General features: G+C 33.6%; 2 protein-coding genes across 2 annotated transcripts; one reads left to right on the top strand and one right to left on the bottom strand.

Annotated features, from left to right (window-relative positions):
* Window positions 1-1,973: 1,973 nt before the first annotated feature.
* On the top strand, window positions 1,974-3,929 carry LOC126692542 (expansin-A10-like). Its single transcript, XM_050388168.1, has 3 exons — window positions 1,974-2,251; window positions 2,490-2,802; window positions 3,372-3,929. The coding sequence occupies exons 1-3, from the start codon at window positions 2,089-2,091 to the stop codon at window positions 3,673-3,675; spliced, it is 780 nt and encodes a 259-aa protein (XP_050244125.1). The 5' UTR covers window positions 1,974-2,088; the 3' UTR covers window positions 3,676-3,929.
* Window positions 3,930-4,882: 953 nt separating this feature from the next.
* Window positions 4,883-11,981, bottom strand: LOC126692539 (MACPF domain-containing protein CAD1-like). The gene is made up of 7 exons (XM_050388167.1): window positions 11,329-11,981; window positions 10,020-10,258; window positions 9,741-9,936; window positions 9,542-9,619; window positions 8,909-9,092; window positions 8,612-8,775; window positions 4,883-5,602 (listed from the first exon to the last, which is right to left on the bottom strand). Exons 1-7 carry the CDS (start codon window positions 11,584-11,586, stop codon window positions 4,967-4,969), a joined length of 1,755 nt encoding a protein of 584 aa, XP_050244124.1. The 5' UTR covers window positions 11,587-11,981; the 3' UTR covers window positions 4,883-4,966.
* Between the last annotated feature and the right edge of the window lie 803 nt (window positions 11,982-12,784).

Genomic DNA, 12,784 nt, shown 5'->3' with positions numbered 1-12,784 from the left:
TATATGTGTGTGTGTGTGTGTGTGTGTGTGTGTGTGTGTGTGTGTAGGGGGGGACTAACATTGTAGTATTTATTCTATGTAATTAGAAAGATTACTAATAGAATAAATATGTTTATTTTGTTATAGCATAATGAAATTTTAATATCATTTTTCTAAGATTTATATGAGAAAAAAAATTATGTGAGAAAAAATTTATTTGAAATATGATATTCTTTTGGTTTTTTTTTTTTTAGTAGGCATGAAACATACTTATCTATATTAACCACTATATCATCCAATTTTCAATTTGTGAACACATATATGTAGTGTGATCAAATTACTACACTACTCCTAATGTCTTTCTATTTTGTATATAAAATAACTAAAGATTACAATTTCTTAAAAGGAAATTTATTTATAAAAAAAAAATTATACATTGATAGTTGGGGGTGGAGGATCTGAATCATGAATGTCTCTATTAGATATTGAGGTGCCAACCAATTAATCTACAAGATTCTTGGTAAAACTTATTAAAATATTGGAGAAAACTAGTAATAAGCATCTAGAGAATTCAACTGGTTGTTTTAAAAGGAAGTTTACAATTTACATACATTTTCTTTTAAATAAGTACTACATCTACAACATTTTTACAACACTTACACAATAAATCCTAAGTGGCAGGTTGTTACAAGTTTTTGATTTGAATCTTCTACTGAAATTACTTTTTTTCCCACTAGTAACAACTGACAAAAATCAAGCTTCAATGAACTAAGCAAGAAATCGTATCTACATGTTTAGCAAGATAACAATGGAGAATGTAGATATAGGGAGAGAATAAAGAGGAAGAGAAATGAATAACTTTTGTAATTTTTGCTTAGACTGAAATAATACACATACACCAGTATTTATACATAATTAATCTACTAACAGAATCCAAGAAACACGGTAAGAAACTCTAAAATATCTAGAGAATTGTAATAGAATTTTCCTAGTTGAAATTCCCACGTTTTGCAACTAATTTCAGCTTAAGACCAAAGAACCTAAAATGACCACGTTTTGGAGTAATTATAAGATCCACGTGGTGGACAAGTGATATGGTCCACCATTTCATTAAAAAACTTCTACTTGTTTAAAATTGTTAGTTAGAAAAAAAATTTAAACAGAAATTAATTACTGACTTAGCAATTTTAAACAAGTTGAAGTTTTTTAGTAGAATGGTGGAAAAGTGACATGGTCTACCAGAGGACTCTATAATTTCTCCACATTTTGGGTAAGTGATTTCATAACTGAACTAGTAGAATGGAACCGTATCTCATTATGTGCTAATTATAACAGTTTTATACTAAACGACATCATGTGAACCATTATGTACTAACAATCTGTCACTTAAATTTGTTATAAAAATATTATAAACGTAACATTTTTTTTATTATATACATAGGACCTGTTCACTTAATTAATTGTAATTGGAGAGTAAAAAAAAGCATGTGTTAGTGTGGCTGCCATAAAATAAAAATCAAAAAGAGGCATTCGAATTTTAAGCTTTCATTAATAAGAAAATCGAATAATGTCATTAAATTACAACATTCTTAATCTTGTAAAAATGATATTAGATAATCCCAACTTTTTTTTAGTGGGATAATCTCATATAACCTTAATGGTAAGTTGTAAAAAAGAATACAGAAAAAAAAAATATGTTAGTATGAGTAATGAAGTGCCATAAAAAATGCGTGTGTGAGTTGGTCCTTCAAGCGAGTAGGGCCTTAACTTATAAAACTAGCACGTGCATATGATTTGTAACGTGTATTAACCTATTTCATTACGTCCCATCAAAAAAAAAAAACCTATTTCATTACGAGTTCAGTCAGCTCAAACTTGATAACAGCAAGCTTGGTTTGTTGTTTTCAACTTAATTCATGGAAAAGGCCAGCTTACCTAGCTACATTATCACATCACACCCACTCTCTCCTCTACTATAAATAGCCTCACTTCCTAGATTTCTCCCAAGCCTCACTCAAAGCTCAAGGAATCTCAACTCCCTCTCTCTCTCTCTCTCTATCTCTCTCTCACACACAAAACACACACACTTAACAAACCACAAAACCCTCAATGGCTGCAATAGCAATGAAGCTTTGGCCATTCCTATACTTGTTTCTATTCAACTTATTTCTTTATGGCACCCATGGAACTCATGGTTTCGAGGACTCCTTTGGTGGATGGCAAACTGCCCACGCCACATTTTATGGGGGCAGTGATGCTACTGGCACAATGGGTAAATCTAAAGCTTTCCATTTACTGATATATTTTAGTCCATACAATATTTTTCACAACTATTAACGTGATGTGTTATAATTTGTACATGATAAAAATGATGTTATTCTAATGAAAATGATGTTACTCCAATCACAGATCATGTCTTCAATTGCGAAAAAATATTGTCCCCGACGTCTACTCAATACGCATTGTTAATTTGTTACGTGTATTTCTTATGAGGTGCGGTGGTTTTGCAGGGGGAGCATGTGGATATGGTAACTTGTACAGCCAAGGATATGGGACTCGCACTGCAGCTCTTAGCACTCCTCTATTCAACAATGGCTTGAGCTGTGGAGCGTGTTACCAATTAAGATGCAGAGATGACCCCCAATGGTGCCTCCCTGGCATTATCACTGTGACAGCCACCAACTTTTGCCCTCCTAATAATGCTCTCTCTAATGACAATGGTGGCTGGTGCAACCCCCCTCTTGAACATTTTGATTTGGCAGAGCCTGCCTTCTTGCACATTGCTCAATATCGAGCTGGAATTGTACCCGTACTCTTTAGAAGGTATATGTAACTTCATATATGGGTTATATCAAGTTATGCTTGGTATAACTTTATACCTATTCATAACTTTTTATTTGATCAAAATTTTAGATTTTATTGTCAGATTACGGATTTCATTGTTCTTAATATACACATCAAAATGAAAATGACTACTTCAGAATCCTTCACCCAATTCTTTAGAGAGCTAGTGGCAAACATCTCCACTAAAGTTTCACGAAGTAATAAAAGCTAAAATAATGGTTAAATGTTTAAATTCACATCTCCTATGAACTAATGCTTTTGAGTGGGAGTTTCATGATATCAAAGTATGTAGGTGGTCTTGAATTCTACCATACCTCCTCCCCATCTTTCATATAAAAAGTAAAAAATTTCATGTGTTGCATCTAGTTATTAAAGATGAGCTCAGGCCCATACATGAGGGAGAGTATTAGACTAATGACTAAATGATTAAACTCACTATTTCCTAACAATTGTGTGTAGAGGACCTGAATCACCTGATGTTCATGTGTCAATCTGTTTTTTAATTTTCGACTATATATTCTAATGGATGTATGTGTTGATATTGTTAGGGTTCCATGTGAGAAGAAAGGAGGAATAAGGTTCACCATCAATGGCCATTCTTACTTCAACTTGGTTTTGGTAACAAATGTTGGGGGTGCAGGAGATGTACGGGAAGTGGCAATAAAAGGATCAAGGACAGGATGGCAAACCATGTCAAGAAATTGGGGCCAAAATTGGCAGAGCAACTCATACCTCAATGGCCAGAGCCTGTCTTTTAAGGTCACCACCAGTGATGGCAGGACTATCACCAGCTACGATGCTGTGCCTGCTGGTTGGCAATTTGGGCAGACCTTTGAAGGAGGTCAATTCTAGATTAAATTGTATGTTTATAAGAATATTCCTTTCAAGGAGTGAACATAGGGAGAGAAAACTTGGCCTGTTAATGTTGATTGTTGAGGTGAAAAGTAACACCTGCAAGGCTTTTATTTTTATCAAATACTATATATTTATATATATAATATTTTTTTGGATGAATAAAGATATATATAAATATATATTAACACATGTATGTATGTAATGCTCTATAGTTATTTTCATTAATACGAAGAATTATTAGATTGCTACAAGTCTTATGTTTGATTCTATTTCAGTTTGGGAGGGAGAGATGAGTGGATCTGCCCATTACTTTCCCATTACTTCAATTCTAGCATTTCCTGAACCAATGATCTGGCAATTAACAGTAAAAAAAAAAAAAAAAAAAAAAAAAAAAAAAAAAAAAAAAAAAGGGAAGAAGGTGTAATCGAAAAGATACTTAAGAAAAAACCATACGCATAACTAGAAAATGTAATATACAATATTGTATAATTAATTTTTCGTATCAAGGGTTTAAAAAGGGGAAGTACCCATTCTTTTGGAAAAAATAAAAAGGATCCCTAACTAATAAATCACAATCACCTTCATTTTTTTTAATCTTAAAAAATTGGTGACAAAATCTTTCACAATGTTTACATGACCTATTGTAATTGGTAATAGTAAAAGAAGCAACGTCAATGATAAGTCTCTATTGTGATTACTTGATAGCAAAAAAAACATCAATAATGAGTCCATGCGAGAATAATATTGTTCTAATCATATTTTATCATCTTAACATACAGCGAAAAGTTTCTAAAAAAAAAAAAAAAACATACAGCGAAATAAATTATGTACATAGCATTGCTTTTTTAATCTCAAAATCTCTGTTTCAAACAGGACAGGACGGGACAGATATAACTCAGCTAAATGGGAAGTAAATATCTTACTAAAGAAATCCCACATTAGCTTTTAACATATTAACAATCTTGTAAAGAGGAGCTATCTAAATTTCTTGGCCATTTGACGAAATGGGATTGATAAATTCTATAGATTTACTAGCATTATGGGAAACCAGCCACCACCAAAACTGAGAGTTTCCAAACCACCCAAAACCACATCCTGCCATATATATATATATATATATTTTTTTTTTTTATCAACTTGCCAGATCTCCATTTAACTCAGCCCATCACACTGCGAAGGTACATACATGATGAACACAACTATATACTCATCAAAAAGCGCCATATATACCTAACAAAAGCCAGCACTGCACATCATCATACAAAAACCATACAGTAATGAGTAAAGCTCAGTAATTTAGCAAGGAGTATTTCACTCTCAAAACAATTTTCCCTTTCTCTACACCAAGCTTTCCTCCAGTAACCAACCAATGACCTGGAGGATTTTGTGGCCCCTTGCTCATCTCGATCATATCAACAAACTTCACCAACTTGCTCCCCACTAAGTTTTCACTTGAATGTGAACTCGAGTCACTTGTATTGGCATTACCATTGATAGACACCACTTTCCTTGTCTTATCACTCGGCGCATGGTCCCACAAGGATCTCCGTATTGTACAGCCAGGCAGCCTAGAATACAGAAGCTTCATGTACAAGACATTTCTTGACCCAAAATCCCACACACCAAGCTGTGCTCCAGTGACTACGTAAACACCAGAGAGGTCACCTATGAGGGTTTCAGGGTTCTCAATTGGTGCAGTGCTCACATGAGAAAAGTTTTTCCATTTTACTGGCTCAAACCATCGGCTATCTTGCTCCTCAGGTCCCTGCCACTTGGGAGCACCAATAGGTATATGGGTGTCCCAGTATGGCTGAAGGATCTTTGGAAGAGACAATAAGTGTTGAAGATGGATACACAGGCGATTTTTCTTGCTTCCTTCTAGACATAATCGCAAGCCCGTTACTGGTTTACGTCCAACTGATATCTGCATTTACATTAAGGCAAAGCAACAACTGAATCAGGCGTTAGAGACAGAATACTGAATAACATGCAAAACCACAAGTTTCCACACAAAATAATAATAATAATAATAATAAATAATGTATCTCCGAAGCATTCAAAATATTATGAAAGACTAATAGCAAGTCTTTCATAATATGTTAAGGATCTATAGCCAACCCCAATATTTTGGGACTAAGACTTTGTTGTTATTGTTGTTGCGATGGTTAGTGTCACCCAAATAAGTTCCTTTGGCCGATTGATTTGGCAGGTGACATTTAGAAATCCCAAAAAAAATTATCAATTATGTGATGAAGATATTGATGAAGAATTAATAATAAAAGTAAAAATAATACTGATAACAAGAAAATCATGAATCTTATTGTTAAGAAAAATTTCATTGTAAACTATTTATATGAGGGGTGGTTTTAAATTAAACTCTATGGTTTTAAAATTTCAAATTAATCTCTGAAGTTTAAAACTATCAAATTAGAATCAAACATAGACTTGTATAAGCATATCAATTTAGACCCTGGACTTTTTGGGTATGATTAGGGGGTTTAAAACTTTAAATTGGCACGGTTTTAATAGTCCAGTGATTCATTTGAAACTATAAGATTAATTTGTAACAGTATTAAACTCTAGGGTTTACTAACGGTGTGCTGCATCAGAATGGAAGTGTATGACCTTGATCAGTTTGTTCAGTATACAAAACCAATCCCAAAATTTTGGAGATTAAGACTTGGTTGTTATTGTTCCATCCCTACAGTATATATAAAACCGAAACTTCTGAAGCTCCCATAATTTTCCACGTCAGCACAATATTTAAAAAATAAATCATTATTATTTTTTTAAAATAAAATTATTTTTGTTTAACAAGGAGTAAAACTCTATCTCTCTAACCAGTCCGACTTAAACTCAAACTCATCATTATCATATATATATATATATATATATAAACTAGACAGAGAACCCTAAGTACCCTTCAACAACCCGACCATATAAACCAGATGGAGAAAACAAACCCTCAGTCCAAACTCCAAACTTAACATGTCCAGGGGACCTCCATGGCCGGAGATAAATCAGAAACTGCTCTGTACCAAGCTCTGGTGGATCGGTTCCAAAGTTTGGAGGCGAGTCACGAGAGGCTGAGAGAGCAGTTTGATAAGCTGGTTCAAGAAAATAATAAGATAATAAAGAACAAGGAGGTGGATGATGATATGGTGGGCTCAGACTCAGATTCGAGGTGGGTTTGCTTCCCTGGGTTCTTTGGGGCTAGGGGTCCATACAGAAGTGTGTTGGAGAACATGGGTCATGCTGTTCACGTGTGTAGAGCTTCTTCTTATGTATGTATGTATGTATGTATATATATATATATATGAGTTTTTTTATGCAAAGAGATTTCATGAAAGTTTGTCCGTTCGTGAACTTTATTTATTGGTTGACCATGTTTGGTTGTGAATTATACGGTGAGTGTACTGTTGTGGTTTCAATGGAACAGTTATGGAGAAAACAAACCCTCAGGCCACTACAGCCCCTCAGCCTGTTGCCAAGCCTAGTCTACCACCGTGGGTATGTGTTTTGAATTTGTTTATATTGTTATTATTAATGAATTTCAATTCAACATATGTGGATATTTGTTTATATTGTTATTAATAAATTTTATCTTTTATGTCGAATTTTTTATTTGCTTTCGTATGTGCCTGAGTTTTTCTTTCTATCTTATTCTTTTGTTATGTTTAGAATTGATTTTCTTTTGAGTATTTGGGTTAATCTCCATATTTATATTGACATTGTTTTCGTGGGTTTGGTTTTTGATTTGAAATTTCTACGAATTATTTTATATTGTATATGGCATATGAAGCATCTCTATTTTTTTGGAGAAAAATCAAAACTACAACCTATGTCTTTCAGCCCAGGGATAAATTTTTATTTGGTATGTTATATATAAATTTGTTGAATTTGAAGGGTTTTATTTGGTTTTGAAGTAGAATTTGGGGATTCTATAAATTTGGAAGTTTTAAGTCTTGGGGTTTTTGGTATTTACATCTCAGGAAGTTGATCTTAATTATTTACCTTAAATACTTTTTATTTGGGTTCATGTGATTTTTTGTTTTCTTAATTAAAGCTACAATTTTTGGTTGATTGATTATTTGTTTGGATTCAACATAAAAGATAATGGAATTAGGTGTTATAATTTTAATATTTGAATTGTCTATATTGTTATCACTACGACTAAGTAGGATTGAGAAAAGCATAGAAGTTAAGTATATCTTCATTTTTTTTTTTTAAATACTAACTAGCAAAATGTCTATAATATGCATATTATTAACCCAATTTTCTATTTCTGAATTTCTTAGATTTTATTATAAATAATTTTTAGTGCATAAGCAACATTCTACCACTGCCACGTCAAAGTTGTGGCAAAAAGTTGTAAATTTAAATTCTTTACTCATTATTGGATTTTTTTTTCCGTAGTCAATAGCTTTCCCGTGCATCGCATGGGTTAGCGAATAGTTGTTATAAGTATGGAACTAATGTCAGCTTTTCATGATCTAAAGGGCTTTTACTTTTTCTTTAACACAAAGAAGATAATGATACTTATTTAGAAGATAGAAAACCTCAAAATGACAAACTCAAACTGATCCATGAAGGCCCTAATGCTGAGAAAGCGAAAGTTCAATGGATTAAGAGGGTGTTCATTTGAGCGCATCTCTCAAAAACGAAAACCTTTTTAATCCTGTTAACTAGTGTGTCAAGATTTAATTTTAGGCCTTCATTCAGGTTGTAATTTGGTTTCATAGTCTTAGCCTCTTAGGTTCAAAACCCAGTATAAAAATGAAAATGGAAAAAGGAGGAAACAAAGGTTTTTTCAATCCAGTGCTCCAACATACGGCATATTACTATATTAAATCCACATTTCACAAGCATAGGTCTCATGACATAGTAGAAGATCTTGGGGACTGAAATCAAAAATTGCCAAGGCTTATTATACCTGCTCTTGGCTGACATAAAGTTTTTGCCCCATTATGCTGAATTGCAAAGATGGGCAAACAGGTTCTTTCCTTTGGTGGCCAGCAATCCTGTCATATACAGGGGCCCATATCCGAGGAATCTGAAACTCCAGGAAATATCTCAATTCTTCAACAGGAGGCTTATCTGCACACATTAATTTTAAAGGGAATTTTTTTATACAAAAACTACAGTTATAAGGAATACTTATAATTAACTTCTATAGCAAATGCGGGAAGACCACTTCCAACTCATCAATAGTGAAGCTCATGTGCCTTACATTCAAGATAGAGACCAATTGCACGAGTCAGGTACTCCTTTCCTGCCACCCCATCAAGGAGAGCTGTTATGGGAAAAAACGTCATCTCAATGACATCTGGAGAACAGGGGACAGTTCTGGTCCATTGGGTGTGGTTTTGTTCCAGATCGTCTCCTCCCCTCCTCCGGAAGATGACTGTGACATCCTGCATCAGTCAGAGTTCCAGAAAATTATGAGTTCTAGAAAATTATGAGTTCTAGGGCACATAGTGATTCAATGACAAATTTCTGGAAACTAGCAATCACTAATGAGAATCTGTATGCATTTCCTGATTGTGAACCAAAAAATTAGGCTCAGCCATCCGTACAAAATTTCATAATCCAACCTCCAGCAGCAATATATCTCATGCTTACTAATCTTTATAATTATAATAAAGAAAAGAACACCATACTTAAATTGGGACAACAATCATTGTAGAGAATCCTTTTGCCACAAAATATGATACAACTGTACTTTAAATATGAACAGGAAAATAGAGGCTCAGAGGGAAAAGCACATCAAAAAGGAACATACAATCATTAAAAAAGAAAACAAGTGCAATATATTACATGCGATAGTGAGTCTATGAATAAAAATAATTAAAATTTGACATACTTCTCTCCCAGTAACATATGGTGCAGCAATGGGTTGAGGATATATCCCTTGGCTGTTGAACAAGCCAGGATCAACACCCTGCAAAATGAAAATATAATATAAATCAGTTACAAAAAAACAGAGCCACTGGTGATCAAAAAGGCAATGCAAATGAAGTGGGGTGGGGGGGAGGGGGAAGAAGATATTTTGTGGAACTAGCCTTATCCTTCAATTTCATTTGACCTGAGCTTGTATGGCTGTGTGTGTCAGAAAACCTGTGATTTCCAATATCCTGAACATATTTTTTAATCTCCATGGTTGACAAAGGAGAAGACTGATGTTGTTTAACATAGATCACATCTTTACCACCAATGGTTACGGATGTAATGACATGTGTCCCAAAATTTTCAATAAAGCTGTAAAAAGCAAAAATACACATTAGGAGAAATTTAAAGCTATGTCATCATTATTTTCCTTTAAATAATTCCAAGAATCATACCTAGCCAGAGATGAAGGGTCCCAACAAGTTGGAACTGCCCGTTTGACATTTTCATGCAAAACTAATGGGGTTTTTGTAAGCTGAACCTTGGCAAGTGGAAAATAATAGCCATCCATAGTAAGAGTCTTTGTCGCTGCAACATCAATATGCTTTGAACCGGTGAAGCTAAATGCAGAATTAAAACTACCAAGAGGAAAACCTCCAGGTAGATTAGCCTTTTGATTAAAATTCTCCACCATCTGCAGTCATTCATGATAAAAGTATGTTATAACAATGTCATTAAAAGCATTGCATAGGCTACAAGATGCACTTTAACTTCTGAAAATAAAATTTCCGTTCATTCCACATTTCATCCTCAGTGCTAAGTTGTTGAGCACTACTGTTTCTTTCTCTCATATTACCAAAAAATAAAATGCCTGTCACCATAGGCAATGTGCTACCAACGCCTTTATCATTATGACCAACACCTCAGAACAACTCAAAAATCACAGCTAGTGTTTAATTTTAATTTAAAACCCTTGGAATCATTAGGATTATGTACACACATAAAAAGTCCTTTTAATACTTGCAACAAAATCAGAACTTAGTCGGCAAGAGCCTCGTAGCTTAGTGGCATTACCCGAATATAGCAGAAGATAAGCTAGGTTCGAATCCCCCCACCACTTGATGTATGCAAAAAAGGGGGGAAAATCATAACTTAATCAATAAATGTTTTTTATTTTTTTATTTTTTGTAATTTAGTGTGATTTTTCAATAAATTTCTTGATGGGGTTAGGTTGAGGTTCTGGCCAGTGAAATAACTAAGATGAGTAATTAATGAGCTGAGAAAATTTTTGAAATTAAGAACTTATACAGTAGGGTAACAACTTACAAGGTTCATTAATTTTGATGTTCAGACAAAAATTTCTTCAGGTAGGAAAAGCTATCTATCAAAGTGCTATATCGCCACTTTGCAATAAAGTACTGGAAAAAAATCTTGATTTTATTTTTTATCAGACGTAAGTCTCCAGAGGACACTAAATTGGGGGTACCATTAGTACTAAAGAATTAGTACACTAATTTGTTGCACATCCTCATGATAGTGCACTATGCATTACAACAACTTCTTCTACAACTAACTGGCAATCCATTAGTCCAACCCAAACCCAATTCACACTGAAAACCCCTAAAACAAAGCCAATGAATAATAAAAACATTCACATTTGCACACAAAAAAATAAAAATGAATAAAATATCCAAGATTTGACAAACCTACAAAATACATGACTAAACAAAGAGAGAGAGAAACAAAAGAGAGTAAATTTCATACCACATCAAAAGTGCAAACATCGGACCTCTGACGGCCAATGTTCTCCTGAGAGTTCGTGATGTCCTTGGGAACATTGGGCACAACTACTTTTTCATACAACAAAAGATCCCTACTGTGTTCTTCATCAACTTCAACCACTCTAAACCCAGCCACTCCTTTACAATAAAGCAACCTTGTATCAAAGTTCACATCAAAACCTCTCCCTAATGCCTGTACAGAGTTTATAGCTGTGTGCAAAGCTGCCACATTGTGCTCCATAGAAAATTATTCAACCCCTTGAGTCTGTCTGCTATTAAAAGCAGAGACCCAATTCACTAAATCCACCAAAATCAACGACCAAGTTCCCCGATTAGAGTAATTGAACTGAATCATCAACACCCAGATGAAAAGGTTGAATCCTTTGGTTGTTTCATTCATGAACACAAGTGGTTTGAGTCATTAAAATGCTTAACTCTCTCTCTCTCACACAAAGTTGACTCATACAAATCTTCTTAAGAGAGATTCAAAGCGATAATCGATAACCAGGCAATCAGCTATAGATCTTGAATCCAGTAAAAATCACCCACCCTCTCCCTCTATAAATTTACTTTCTTTCTTTCTCTCTCTCTCTCTCGGTTCATGTGTGACTCTCTTTTTACTTTGTGGAGGGGAAAATTGACTTTGGCCTTTGTTTTTTTTTTTTTTTTTTTTAAACACTATTTTCGTGTATATTTTCTCTGAAATCTTGACCGTTGAATAATCAAATGTATGTACACGTGCATTAACAAGTTTAATCCAACGGTGTTGAGGTACGAGAATCTGTGACTTGGAATGGATCCACATTAGTTGTCTTGACATTTTGTGGTTCTACGGTGAAATTTATGGGATTGGTTTTGGTTCTCATAAGGGTCAGCCTGCTTTTGTCGTCAAAGTCCGTCGTCAATATGGGAAAATTATTGGGAGGTGGTGGTGATCAAGAATCAAGATATTTTTGTTTACCTTTTCAAAAAAAAAAAAAAAGATATTTTTGTTTACAATCTTTTTTTCTTTTTCTTTTTTGGCTTAAGATATATAAAAGTAAATAAAATAAAATAAAAGTGAAATAAGATTTCATTCCATTGAATCCTTCAATTTCTTCCAATTATTATTTAGATTTAAAAATGGGATAAATATCACTCACATATCTAGCAATAAATGGAAAAATTAACCTTCCAGTTGTTATTTAGATTTTAAAAATGTAATAAATATCACTCACATATCTAGCAATAAATGGGAAAATTGAAAGCTGTCATATTCTCATCATCAAGATATTTTGTGATCCCTTCTCAAAAAAAAAAAAAAAGATATTTTGTGATCATTCTCAAAAAAAAAAAAAAAAAAAAAAAAAAAAAAAAAAAAAAAGAAGAAGAAGATATTTTGTGAACAATTTTTTATTTAATTTTAGCTTGAGAGTTGAGATAAAATAAATAAATAAATA

The sequence above is a fragment of the Quercus robur genome, chromosome 7 (genome assembly GCF_932294415.1).
Source record: "Quercus robur chromosome 7, dhQueRobu3.1, whole genome shotgun sequence".
Classification (NCBI taxonomy): domain Eukaryota; kingdom Viridiplantae; phylum Streptophyta; class Magnoliopsida; order Fagales; family Fagaceae; genus Quercus; species Quercus robur.
Note: the sequence above shows the minus strand (reverse complement) of the source record. Positions and strands in the feature narration are given on the sequence as shown.

Excerpts from the sequence above, each read along its gene's own strand:
- LOC126692539 (XM_050388167.1), bottom strand. The coding sequence starts at position 11,586 with ATGGAGCACAATGTGGCAGCTTTGCACACAGCTATAAACTCTGTACAG. Across the intron at positions 9,937-10,019 it reads GACCCTTCATCTCTGGCTAG|CTTTATTGAAAATTTTGGGA; the intron begins GTATGATTCTTG and ends TGCTTTTTACAG. Across the intron at positions 9,620-9,740 it reads AAATGAAATTGAAGGATAAG|GGTGTTGATCCTGGCTTGTT; the intron begins GCTAGTTCCACA and ends TTCATTTTGCAG.
- LOC126692542 (XM_050388168.1), top strand. The coding sequence starts at position 2,089 with ATGGCTGCAATAGCAATGAAGCTTTGGCCATTCCTATACTTGTTTCTA. Across the intron at positions 2,252-2,489 it reads TGATGCTACTGGCACAATGG|GGGGAGCATGTGGATATGGT; the intron begins GTAAATCTAAAG and ends GTGGTTTTGCAG. Across the intron at positions 2,803-3,371 it reads GTACCCGTACTCTTTAGAAG|GGTTCCATGTGAGAAGAAAG; the intron begins GTATATGTAACT and ends TGATATTGTTAG.